This window comes from Balaenoptera ricei, chromosome 8 (genome assembly GCF_028023285.1).
Source record: "Balaenoptera ricei isolate mBalRic1 chromosome 8, mBalRic1.hap2, whole genome shotgun sequence".
NCBI classification, from domain to species: domain Eukaryota; kingdom Metazoa; phylum Chordata; class Mammalia; order Artiodactyla; family Balaenopteridae; genus Balaenoptera; species Balaenoptera ricei.
The window spans coordinates 14,083,188-14,096,286 of NC_082646.1; the positions used below are offsets into that span (position 1 = coordinate 14,083,188).

The window sequence follows — 13,099 nt, forward strand, 5'->3', positions numbered from 1 at the left end:
AGCTCCTGAGCTCTGGTTACTCAATTTTAGAAATGTCTTCTAAACCCAATTGCTGAGGGAGCAAGAAGCAGAGTGCTAGGAGAGTTTTGAGTGGTGAACTGATCACTTGCCTTAAGAAATATCAACACCTTGCCATACGGATTCGGCTGGTTTGACTACTGCGACTCGTGCTTAATTTTCTCTTCTTTGGCACCTAGCTATTTGTTGTCTACTCTTTATATTTTATCCCTCCAGGTTCCATAAGGGATTTGCGGGACGGAGGGAGACCCACCCACTCGGCGCACGTTCTAGAGAAAGGAAACCAAAGATAATGCAAGGCCAGGATTCGGCCTTTTCCAGGAGGGAAATGGCAAAGAGGGGCAGAGATGCCAGAAGCTGGAGCACTGTAAGGGGTTCCCAAAGCAGACAGGGTCGAAGTTCGTGAAGGAGAGAGGCAGTGTTTAGGAAAGCACAGGAGAAGGCATTTGGAGGAGGTAAGAGAGCAGAGGTTTGGACTGGCATTCGACTAGGAGAAAAAAAATCCCATTGTAGACTCAACGATCCCCTCCCCTCCAGCTATATCCTCTCTTACCAGAGCCTGAGGGCCAGCAGCGACGACACAACTGAGTCTCAGTGGCCGAAGGGTTCCCACTTCCGACTCAGCACGGCAACCGGAGCTAACGTCATGACAAGGCGCCGGGCCTTGTGGAATCTCATCTGGGCGCCGGAAGCTGGGTGTGTCGCCCTGCGCTGGAAGCGGGCGCGCAAACATCCCCACTGCGCATGCGCTAACTGGCTTGGGCGGGGCGGAAGTGGCCGGAAGTGGATTTGGGGTTGAATTGGGGGCGGGTCAGGTTGAGTTGGGAGTGGGTTGTGGTGGAGCTCACTGGGATATGCGGCCCTCGGAAACCCATGTATCATCAGCAGATATGACTTGGTGAACCCTGGCACTGCTAAGGCCTCTGTGGACTTAACGCTAATTGTCCCACCGATCTTAGGCCTTTTTGAAACAGCTTCTGTAACTCTTCATAGATAATTATTATCTATGAAGCAATAACAGTAGCATTAACAATAACTGAAACTTGTGAACTGTTATTACGTACCCGGAAATGTGTTAAGATATGCTTTGATTGGAGTGCAGTTTTCTTATTAGTAAAGTGAAGACGAGTACATCCTAAAGGTTACTTTGAGGTACACAAAGGCAAAGGAAGCAGCATACTTTTCAAGCACGCAAGTGAAAAGACAATTCATAGAGTGACAGAAAATATTTGTAAATCACATATCTGATAAAAAATTAATATCCAGTTATATAAAAAAGCCTATAACTCAACAACAAAAAACCCAAACAACTTGTTTAAAGAATGGACAATGGGCTTGAATAAGCATTTCTCTATAGAAGATATACAAATGGCCAATAAGCACATGAAAAGAAGCTCAATGTCACTAATCATTAGGGAAGTGCAAATTAAGACCACAATGAAATACCACCTCATACCCATTAGGAAGGTGATTATGAAAAAAAAATAGAAGATAAGTCTTGGTGAGGATGTGGAGAGATAGGAACCATTGTGCATGGCTGATGGGAATGTAAAATAGTGGAGCACTTTGGGAAAACAGTTTGGTGGTTCCTCAAAAAGTTAAACGGAATTATCATATGATGCAGCAATTCCACTTCTGGGTAAATAGTCCAAAGAATTGAAAGCAGGGACTCAAACAGATACTTGTACACCACTGTTCATAACAGTATCGTTTGTAATAGGTGAAAGGTGGAAACAACCCAGAATGTCCATTGACGGGTAAATGGACAAACAAAATGTGGCATATACATACACATGATTATTAAGCCTTAAAAAGGAGGGAAATTTTGATACTTGCTATGAACCTTGAGAACATTGTGCCAAGTGAAATAAGCCAGACACAAAGGGACAAATATTGTATGACTCCACTTATATGGGGTACCCAGAGTAGGCAAATTCATAGAGACAGAAAGTAAAATAGAGGTTACCAGGGCCTGGGGTGAGGGAGGAATGGGGAGTTATTGTTTAATGGGTAGAGTGTTTCTTCAGGATAATAAAAAATTCTGAAAATGAGAGTGGTGATGGTTGCACAACATTGTGAATGTACTTAATGCCACTGAATAGTATACTGTAACATACACAGACACACACACCAAATGTTGAGCAATCTTAGAGTGCCTATTATGTTCCAGCATTGTTCTAGCTCCTGAAGCTACAGTAGTGGAAAAAATATACAAGTTTTCCTGGAGCTTACAATCTGGTGAGAGTGGAGTGGTAATGTAGCATTTAAAATTAATGTGCACAAGGTGGATTATTCAATAAATACTTCCAGAATAAGTGGGTAGCTATGGATTTAAACGTTAGTCAAGATATTAGACCTTTACACTAAAATTAATTCAAGATGGATCAAAGATTTAAATATATAAAGTGAAACCAGGAAAATGCTAGAGAATTAATGGGAGAAGTTTTGTAAAAGAATAATCTAAGAATGGGAGAAGGCCTTTCTAAATAAGAAACAACCCAGAAGCCATAAAAGAACAGTGAATTCTTCTACAGTCAAATATTTGTAAAATGTGTATAGAAAACCAACCATAAGTAAAGTCAAAATCTAAATAACAACACTGGAAAAATATTTGCAACTAGTGCCACAAACAAAAGATCTATTTTTCCAAATATGTAAAGGGTTGTTGCAAGTCAGTAAGAAGAAGATCAGGGGCTTCCCTGGTGGCACAGTGGTTAAGAATCCGCCTGCCAATGCAGGGGACCTGGGTTCAATCCCTGGTCTGGGAAGATCCCACATGCCACGGAGCAACTAAGTCCGTGTGCCACAACTACTGAGCCTGTGCACCACAACTACTGAAGCCTGTGCGCCCTAGAGCCTGTGCGGCACAACTACGGAGTCCACTCGCCACAACTACTGAAGCCCACATGCTCTAGGGCCCGCATGCCGCAACTACTGAGCCCGCGTGCTGCAACTACTGAAGCCCGCGCACCTAGAGCCCGTGCTCCGCAACAAGAGAAGCCACTGCAATGAGAAGCCCGTGCACCGCAACGAAGAGTAGCCCCTGCTTGAGCAACTAGAGAAAGCCCGTGCGCAGCAACGAAGACCCAACGCAGCCAATAAATAAATAAATAACACTAAGAGAAGGGGTTATATTCTAAACATCAAGAGTAACAGTAAAAAAAAAAAAAAAAAATCAAAGGATATGAGCCTGTATTTCATGAGAAGGAAAAACAAATGGTTAGAAAAATGCAGATTAAAATTAAGCTGAGATGCCATTTTTAACTTATCAGATTGGCAAAGTTCAAAAAATTTAAGGGCTTCCCTGGTGGCGCAGTGGTTGAGAGTCTGCCTGCCAATGCAGGGGACACGGGTTTGAGCCCTGGTCTGGGAAGATCCCACATGCCGCGGAGCGGCTGGGCCCGTGAGCCACAACTACTGAGCCTGTGCGTCTGGAGCTTGTGCTCTGCAACAAGAGAGGCCGCGACAGAGAGAGGCCCGCGCACCGCGATGAAGAGTGGCCCCCGCTCGCCGCAACTGGAGAAAGCCATCGCACAGAAACGAAGACCCAACACAGCCAAATATAAATAAATAAATAAATAAATAAACTTCTTAAAAAAAATTTAATAGTACACTGTTAGATTGTGTATGGAACAGTAGGGACTCTTGTTAGGATTATGTATCGGTCCAACCTCTATGAAGTGCAATTTGGCAATATTTAATTAAATTACAGGTGCAAATACATTATGGTCCTGCAATTCCATTTATTTGTATTTGTTACAAATAGTCTTAATGTTCAAAATGACATTTATTGTTAGAAATAAAACTGTAAAAACAAGACATATGAGAAATCTTTGTGACCTTGGGTTTGGCAAGGATTTGTTAGACATGACACCAAAAGCACAATCCATTAAAAAAAAAAAGGATAAAACAGACTTCAGCAAAATTAAAAACTCTTGCACTTCAAAAGACACCATTAAGAAAATGAAAAGACAAGTCACAGACTGGTAGATATATTTGCAAATCATGTAGCTGATAAAAGACTTGTATTCAAAAATATATAAGAACTTTTACAATTCAATAGTAAGAAGAAAAACAACTCAATTAAAAAAAAAAGTTTTGAACACACGCTTCACTAAAGATATGATAATAATAGCTAATAAGCACATGAAAAGATGTTCAACATCGTTAGTCATTAGGGAATGCAAATTAAAGCCACAATTAGATACTATTTTACATCTACTAGAATGGTTATACTAAAAAAGATAGTAACAAATATTTGTGAGGATGTGGAGAAACAGGAACCTCATTCATCCATCGCTGGTGGGAATGTAAAATGGAACAGCCAGTTTGGCAAACTGGCAGTTTCTTAAAATGTTATACATAAATTTACCATACAATTCAGCAATTCTTCACTCCTAGATATCAACCCAGACAAATGAAAACATATGTCCATGCGAAGACTTGTATGAGGATGTCCAGAGCAGCATATTGTATGACTCCATTTATCCAGAAAAGGCAAATCTAAAGAGATAGAAAAGAGATTAGTGATTGCCTGGCGCTGAGGGTGAGAACAAGGAGTGGCTGCAAAGAGCACAAGAGATCTTAAGAGACTGGTGGAAATATTCTAAATCTGGATTATGGTGATGGTTGTACAACTGGGTAAATTTGCTAAAAATTACCGAGAACAGGTGAAATCACTTAAAATGAGTGAATTTTATGTAAATTATACCTCAATACAATTTAAAAAAATGACATTTATACAGTCATTGTGGCATTTTAAGAGCAAAAGAACAAACTTAATTGTCCATCAATAGAGGACTAGTTAAATAAATTATAGGGGATCTGTACAAAGTGGCTGCATTAAAAAAAAAAAGGAGCTCCTTTATATATTGGTATGAAGTAATCTTCAGGTTTTATTAGGTGAGAAGTGCAAGATGTAGAGTATGATAACATTTGTGTGGAAAATAGGGGAAGGAAGAAAAATGTGTACTTAAGAATTTGCTTGGGGACTTCCCTGGTGGCACAGTGGTTAAGAATCTGCCTGCCAATGCAGGGAACATGGGTTCCATCCCTGATCTGGGAAGATTCCACATGCAGCGGAGCAACTAAGCCTGTGTGCCACAACTGCTGAGCCCATGTGCCACAACTACTGAAGCCCGTGCGCCTAGAGCCCATGCTCCACAACAAGAGAAGCTATCGCAATGAGAAGCCAACGCATTGCAGTGAAGAGTAGCCCCCACTTGCGGCAACTAGAGAAAGCCCACGCGCAGCAACGAAGACCCAACGCAGCCAAAACCAAACAAAACAAAAAATCACGATGCATTTATCACCCATAAAAAAAAAAAGAATTTGCTTATGTATGCCTAGAATACCTCCGATATATAATACTTTAAATATCTTGTAAAGCTATATAAGAAACTAGTATTATTGTTTGCCTCTGTAGAAGGCAACTGGGTGGCTGGAGAGGGAGGCGGAGGGAGACCTTTCACTGCATATTTGAACCATGTGAATTATGACTTATAAAGGAAGTAAATAAAAATTAAAACTTAAAAAAATGGTATTCAAATAAAGGAGGTTATCTGACCTTTTCGTTTTTCTTTTACAGAAAAATTACTTCCAATAGGTGGCGCTCCTGAAACACCATACAAGTTTTACTTTACTTTTTTTTTTTTTTTTTTGAGAAAAACCCGAATTTGCTCTGATGCCCTTTCTTCTCCATTTGTCACCTTTGGGAATCTTGAGTTTAGATTTAGGGTTGAAAATCTCTACTAGGATTGCTCCAAAATGTATTGCTTTGTTTCTGAGAACTGGATAGAAGGGAAAACACCTGGATTAGAAAAAGAAAAATTGCAACTGGTTCAGAAAACCAAATAATGCTTGGGCCCTGTTTTCCTGATTGAAAATTCTGGTTGATTGAATTAGAACTTCTGATTGATTGCTTGGGTGATTGGAAGGTTAATATAGGTTCAGTGATTCTTAACTAAGGGCGACTTTGCCTCCCGTGGGGATACTTGCAATATCTGGAGATATTTTTGTTGTCACAGCTGGGGAGTACTACTGGCATCTGGTGGACAGAGGCGAGGGACGCTGCTAAAAATCCTACAATGCACAGAAGCGTCATCCCCTCCCCCCAAGGAATTATCAATCAATCCTCCCTACCCCCCCATCCTTATAGCTGCTTGGGGAAAGGAGATAAACTTGGCAGTAGTTGGGAAGGCAGGTAGTGCAAAGGCACTTTCTTAGAATTGGTGTAGAGAGACACACCTACTCTGAGTCCTGGGCTCAATTCTTCCTCAAATGGTTTCCTTGAAGGTGGCTGTATTGGTCATCTTCCCGTTCCTTAAGGGGCTAAAAAGGATAGTACAGTCATAATCATTTTCCATCATCCTCTATGAATTAATTTGATGCATATTTATTTTTTAATTAAAAAAAATTTTTAGCTTTCACTCTAAATGTCTTTATTTTTTTCACCTTTCTTCATATATATATACTTTTAAAAAATTTTTATTGGAGTATAGTTGATTTACAATGTTGTGTTAGTTTCAGGTATACAGCAAAGTGAATCTATTATACATATACATATATCCACTCTTTTTAAAAAAAAAACTTTTTTTTAAGACTCTTTTCCTGTATAGATCATTACAGTGTATTGAGTAGAATTCCCTGTGCTATACAGCAAGTTCTTATTAGTTATCTATTTTATATATAGTAGTGTGTATATGTCAAATCCCAATCTCCCTATTTATCCCTCCCTGCCCTTACCCCCTGGTAACCATAAGTTTGTTTTCTATTGATGCATACTTATTGAGTGCTTTTTATGTTCAAGGCTTTGGAGTGGTTTCTTTATGGTCCTGGGGGTGGGAGAGGACAAGAATGGAGACTCTGTATCTAGTTTCTCTGTGTGTTCTTCAACTTTTTCTCACTAGACCCTGACCTCAGTCTCTCTCAACCCTTCTCTTTATTTCATCCATTGTACCCAAAGGGATAACGATGCCACCGTCTGGTATGTCCTAAGCAGTTTCTTCCAAATAACTTGTCCCCCAATTCCAAAATTTTACCACTACTAACTAGCAATGTCTCTTTCATTTCACATTCCCTTACCTGATAGAGCTGATCATTGGACAACAGTGTCTGCTTGTCTGAAGCTGCACAAAAAATAAACAAAATGTACATATACACAAGATAGAATGAATAATAAACTGGGATATATTCACCCAATGGAGTACTGAATAGCAATAAGAATTAGTGAAATACATCTACATATAACACTATGGATAGATCTCACAAACATATTGTTGAGTAAAAGAAGCCACACACAAGAGTACTTACTGTATGAGTCTATTTACGTAGGAAACAAAAACAGGCAAAATGAATCAATGTTGTTAGAAGTCAGGATAGTGGTCGCTTTGGGGACTAGGTGGAGGCTGGAAGTGACCACAAGTGTTAATTCTCTTTCTTAAACTGGGTGCTGGATTCATGTGTGTGTTTGCTTTGTCAGAAAATTTTTTTGAGCTGTGTGTATGTGATTCATGCACTTTTCTGTATGTAGGTTTTACTTCAAGAAAGAGTTTTTTAAAAAGCACAGAGGACAAATCAGAGAGAGTTGGATCTTGAGATAGGCAAATATGCTGTGAAAACACCAAGTGTCCTTTTCTCCTGCCTACAGAACCAGAGCCCCACCCAGCCATGCTCATCAGTGACACGTGCCAACCCAGTCTTTTCTATTGGTTCTATTTTGGTAGGAAGGAGGCTAAGGGTCCCAGGTGGTCTCACCTCTCATCTAAGAGCATTCTTTTACCTCTTGACTGGCGAACTCCTTCCTGTCCAGCAATGTAGTAGACCCCAACAGCAAGGAGGAAAATGCTGATGATTTCAGCGAAGATAAAGCCAGACACAGTGGCTGAATTCAGCTCAATGCAGTTCTGACACACTGTGGGGAAAGGGAAGGATAAGCCTCCTTCGAGGTGTGAAAGTTGTTCTGGATTTTTTTCTCCTGAGATAATACCTCTGTCTAGGGCAGCAGACTGCTCTCTCTGTGGGTGGTATGGCAAGGGAATTGCCTGGGAAGATCCTTGGACTGAGAACTCAATGCTTTTTGATGTTCCTCTGTCCCCCAGGAGTCCTGGGGAAGCCCATGTAGTCTTACTACCAGCAACTATTGAAATACAAGGAAGACCAGATCCCATTCTCCATGCTCAACTGCCTTCTACATTTCTGTTGCTTACCCTGTAGTCTCCCCTGTCTCCCTTACCCGCTCTAACTCACTTTATATAAACTGCTGACTGCTCCAGTCTGTGGGGCCTACCCGAAAGTGAGTCAGGCTTTACAACACAGGCTATGCTTTTTCAAGAATTTGGGGGAACTGCTTTGTTAAATTCAAAAAGAAGTAAGTTAAAAAAAAAAAAAAAAGAAGTAAGTTGAGGGACTTCCCTGGTGGTCCAGTGGTTAAGTCTCCATGTTCCCAATGCAGGGGGCCAGAGTTTGATCCCTGGTCAGGGAATTAGATCCTGCATGCTGCAACTAAAAAGATGCTGCATGCCGCAACTAAAAGATCCCACATGCCGCAACTAAAGATCCCCCATGCCTCAATGAAGATCCCGCGTGCCACAGCTAAGACCCGGTGCAGCCAAATAAATAAATTAAAAAAAAAAAAAAGAAGAAGTACGTTGAGATTAAGAAAACTCGCTCTTACTTCACTGTTTAGCATCTATTTCCACACTCACCCCAGACAAGAAGCTCACCAGAACAGCAAGTACTGCTTAATTTCACACAAGCAAACCAAAGGGGTCACGTACTTCTATAATATACTTGGAGTGGTTTTGAACTGTTCTTTGATCCTTGACACCAATATATCCCTCGAGGGTCCTTGGTACTACTTCCAAGATTCCAAGTCTTTTTACTTGTGTTTACAGGACTTATTTTCACCTGATCTTTAAACCATCTGATATCTTTTTCATTCATGTCACAAGTCAGAAGTACTGAACCATCTTCTCGATTGTCATCCACTTTTACTGAAAAAGGAAATGTCTGTTAAGATCTTGCCTCTGAAATTCTCCCTGTCCCAGGGCATCAGGAGAAGACCATGACAGTAGTGCTTCTTAAGCTTTAATGTGCACATGAATCACATGGGGTCTAATTAGAATTTCAGGTTTTATTCAGTAGTTCTGGGGAGGTACTGAGATTCTGCATTTCTAACATGCTCCCAGGTGATGCCAATGCTGTTGATTCACAGGTTGTGCTTTGAGTAGTGCCTAGCTGCTAGGGTCCTGTTTCTCCTCCAAGAACCAGAAAATTAATTGTTTATCTACAGGAAAGTTGCCAGGGAGGTCAAGACTGGCCACTGATTTGGTTGACACTGGAGAGGTTTGCTGTCTATCCTTCATCATCCCATCCCTTCTTAGCTCTTCACTTGCTCCTATAGGACTACTGTTGTGGGAAGCCATATTTCCATGAATTTCCTCAGAGGTTGATGATAGAAAGAAGCCATTTCCCCTACCTTCATTCAACTGCGCCATAGTACCTGTAGAGACAGAAGAGAGACAGTGGATCAGCTGGGCATGGAGTCATTCAGATCCCCTGATGTATCATTTCCACGGTCATTTGAGGCCAACATGGAGAGCGAGAGCCTAATTCATGTGAGTGACAGTATCTATACCTATTTCCTTGGATTGTAGCCTAAATCACCAAACCGAATTTAGGGTGTTGTATAGCAAAGAGTTTGTCTGGTCTTTCTCCTGGGTTGCTGGGAGGGAGTTTCTCAACCCTTGGAATTTCATGAATGGCAGGATTGCCTTTGTGATTCTTCGTGGGCCCTTGGATCACACATGAGTTTATGCTAATGAGATGACTCAGGATGGGACTGGTCAAGACCAAACATGTGATTGGAGAATTGGGGCTTTGAGCCCTAGGAGGGGGAGGAGGACTGGAGATTGAGTTCAGTCACATGACTAATGATTCAATCAATCATGCCTATGTAATGAAACCCCAATAAAAACTCAGTCATACTTCCTAGTTGGTGAATATATCAATGTGCCAGGAGGGTGATGTATTTTAATTCCTGAAGGAGAGGGCATGGAAGCTCTGTGTTCAGGACCCTCCAGGACCTCACCCTATGTGTCTCTTCATTTGGCTAGATCTGATTTTATTTTTTATAATAAAACTGTAGTAGTAAGTATAGGGCTTTCCGGAGTTCTGTGAGTTGTTCTAGCAAATTCTATGGGGGTTCTTGAGAACCCTCCTGATTTGTAGGCAGTTCGTTAGAAGTGTGGGTAGTCTGGGGATCCCTGAACTTGTGCCTAGCTTTTAAAGTGAAGGCAGTCTTTTTGGGGAGTGAGCCCTTAACCTTTGAGGTCTGACACTAACTCTGGACAGTTAGTATTGCAGAACTGTATTGCAGTATACGTAAGGGTATTGCCTGTACAGTGTGGAATGCTCTGCTCCTTTAGCAGCTAAAGCCCTGGCAAAGACTGGGTGTGCACTAGCTAAAGTCTTTCAGAGCTGAGTTACTTCTAAAATCTTCAGCCTTGGTGATCCATTTTTTGTGGAAACCCTGAACGTCCCAAAGGAGTTAGCTATTAAATAGCCCTCAAATCTGTCTCAAAACTCAGAGTAGTAGAGTTGCATGGTAGACATACTATAGAGAACCAACACTGGAGTTCAGTTCAATTGGATTTAATCCAAACACTTACCACTATTATGTGCCTGACATGAGTAACGAGTGTGGAAGAAACGGGTGGTGATACAAATAACTAGTTGTCGCTTCTGAAGAGTTTACAATGAAGTGGAAAAAAAATAAACACAAATGTAATAAATGTAATAGTACTTATAAATTATCATTTAGTATTTGTATAAATGCATATGGAAAGGGGTAGAAACTATTGATTTTGACCAAGGGTGAGGGGACAGGGAAAGCTTGACAGAGAAGATGGCATTTGGTTCTGCCTTGAAGAATGAGTAAGAATTCACCAGACAGAGAAAGAGTTTCCAGGTAGAAAGAATAGCTGAACAAAGATACAGACTTGGAAAAGGACAAAAGAGGTAGTTTGGCTAGAGGTAGAGTTTGTTATGGCGAGAGATGGGGGCATAGATCAAAGTGTGATGGAAACAGTTGGAAGGAGTCAACAGTCTTAGAACTTCATACAGGGGTGAACTGTTTATGAATAGTTCACCCGGAACAGTGCCTGGAACATGGTAGGAGCTTTATATATTTTGAATGAATGTATGAGTGAATAAATGAGTAAATGAAGATAAAGAAAAGCAAGACAAAGAGTTAAGCAGATTTCTAACTAGCTCTTCTCCCCATCCACCTGATCACCATGGGAGGAACAAAGAGTCCCCTCATTCTAACTCTGATTCAAAACTCCCCATATCTCCTCCCTCTTGTGTCTCCCTCCCACCCTCCCTATCCCACCCGTCTAGGTGGTCACAAAGCACCAAGCTGATATCCCTGTGCTATGCGGCTGCTTCCCACTAGCTATCTATTTTACATTTGGTAGTATATATACAGACTTAAAATTTTAAATATATTCTTATATCTGTGGACGTCTCTTTAGCATTTCATACTCATGGTGATTTTCTCCGTCTGGAAGCTCTCTACTCCCTTGGTTTCTATGGAATAGCACTCGTCTGATTATTTCAGCTCTTGGATCATTCCCTTATCTCTTTACTGACATCTTTGTCCTCTAACTATTCCTTAAAGGTGGTATCCTCACAGTTCTATCCTCAGCCTCCTCTTCCTCACATCTCTCATAGTTCTTGCATGATTTCAACAACTTTCAATGTGGAGAGAATCATCTCTAGTCCAGATTCCAGGCATCGGCCCAGTTTATCCACTTCCTATTGTATTTCCAACTGAATATTCGTTCAGGCAACCTATATTGTACCTTACACTCAATCTGGCAACGTTGAAACTTATCTCTTCAATTAGACTACGAGCTAATTGGAGCAGAAGGTTTTTATTCACCTTTATACCCTTCTAGCCTAACACGTAATAGGATCTCACACATATTTGTTGACCAGCTGACCAACAGAGTGAGTGAATGCTTCATAGGTCTACTTCTAACCCCAGCTCTGAGTTAAAGAACACATACCTTTTCTCTTCAGATTCCTGGCCTGTGCCCTTTGGGCTACATTCAAACCTAAGATGGTGGCATCCGGATTCTCTCTCAAGCCAGTAAAGTCATCTGTTTTGATTTCTTAAGACACAAGGACTCCATCTTTCCCATGGAACACGGCTTCTCTTTAGCAGAGAGCAGTAAGAAGCTTCATTTTTGCCCTTCCTTCTCTGAACTTTAGGGTGACAGCTCGAGGTTAGGGGATCCCAATATTCTTGCCCCCCAGTGATGGCTTCTTCCCTTGAGCCCTTCTCCAGACTATCAGACCCCCTAGCGGGCCCTTACCTTGAAGAAGAGTGATAGCCAGGATGAGGCCAGCCAGACGCGTCCCCTGCTCCATAGCAGCCTCTGTTCTTCTCCCGCAGAAGCACTGAGCAGCCCCTAGCAGCCAGCCAGCCAGCCTGTGCTAGCATATAGCCTGGCTCCGCCCAGCATCCTTAGGGCTGGGGCCCCTGTGAGAAGGCAAGAACCCTCTGCTTCAAGTGTGGGCAGTGGGTGGGGGCAGGGCTCAGGAGGGCTGCAGGTGCAGATATCTCTGGCTTTTCAGTTAAGGAGAGGAGCGTGGGTGGTGGAGGGGAGGGAGCGGGAGGGAGTGCTGGATTCCCATCTCAGAGACTCAGCTGGTACAGAAAGCCACCTTGGGTGCTGGGCAGGAGGTGGCCTGGGCCCCTTTCTTTTTATGAGGGGAAGATAAACGTTTCTGCCACCACTTGTTACTTGGATCTCAGCCAGTTGTTGCCTGTTGCTAGCTCTTGTTGTTAGAACTAGTGAATTTAGGTGGGAACTCTTAGGTGCTTGGGGCTGGAACTCTGAACAGAAAGCCACCTCAGTCCAGGGATTTTTTTCACTGCTCTCTTGAGATGCGATCATCAAAGTGGTGCCTGCCTGGAAAGGAATGGGTAGGACAATTCCACCAAGACAGACCATACATTTCCAAGGACTAGGGTCAGCTGCGTTCCCAAGATCTCAGGCCCCTCAGCCGGTCA

The 13,099-nt window shown here is 42.0% G+C and overlaps 2 protein-coding genes across 2 annotated transcripts in view; both read right to left on the bottom strand.

The window, feature by feature from the left end:
• UBE4A (ubiquitination factor E4A) overlaps positions 1–651 on the bottom strand; it is a 34,706-nt gene extending 34,055 nt beyond the window's left edge. The window contains exon 1 of the mRNA XM_059930300.1: positions 572–651. The gene's annotated coding sequence lies outside the window, so the exon portion shown is untranslated. The remainder of the gene's footprint in view (positions 1–571) is intronic.
• Positions 652–4,479: 3,828 nt separating this feature from the next.
• Positions 4,480–12,453, bottom strand: LOC132369601 (T-cell surface glycoprotein CD3 gamma chain). The gene is made up of 7 exons (XM_059929291.1): positions 12,399–12,453; positions 9,485–9,520; positions 8,796–9,011; positions 7,799–7,930; positions 7,102–7,145; positions 6,265–6,348; positions 4,480–4,521 (listed from the first exon to the last, which is right to left on the bottom strand). Exons 1-6 carry the CDS (start codon positions 12,451–12,453, stop codon positions 6,283–6,285), a joined length of 549 nt encoding a protein of 182 aa, XP_059785274.1. The 3' UTR covers positions 4,480–4,521; positions 6,265–6,282.
• Between the last annotated feature and the right edge of the window lie 646 nt (positions 12,454–13,099).

Bases quoted from the DNA above. Each gene is read 5' to 3' on its own strand.
- LOC132369601 (XM_059929291.1), bottom strand. From the start codon at position 12,453: ATGGAGCAGGGGACGCGTCTGGCTGGCCTCATCCTGGCTATCACTCTT. The intron at 9,012-9,484 runs GCTTCTTTCTAT...TTCCTTTTTCAG, and splicing joins GAATGAAGGTAGGGGAAATG to TAAAAGTGGATGACAATCGA. The intron at 6,349-7,101 runs GTAAGGGAATGT...TATCCTTTTTAG, and splicing joins CCAATGATCAGCTCTATCAG to CCCCTTAAGGAACGGGAAGA.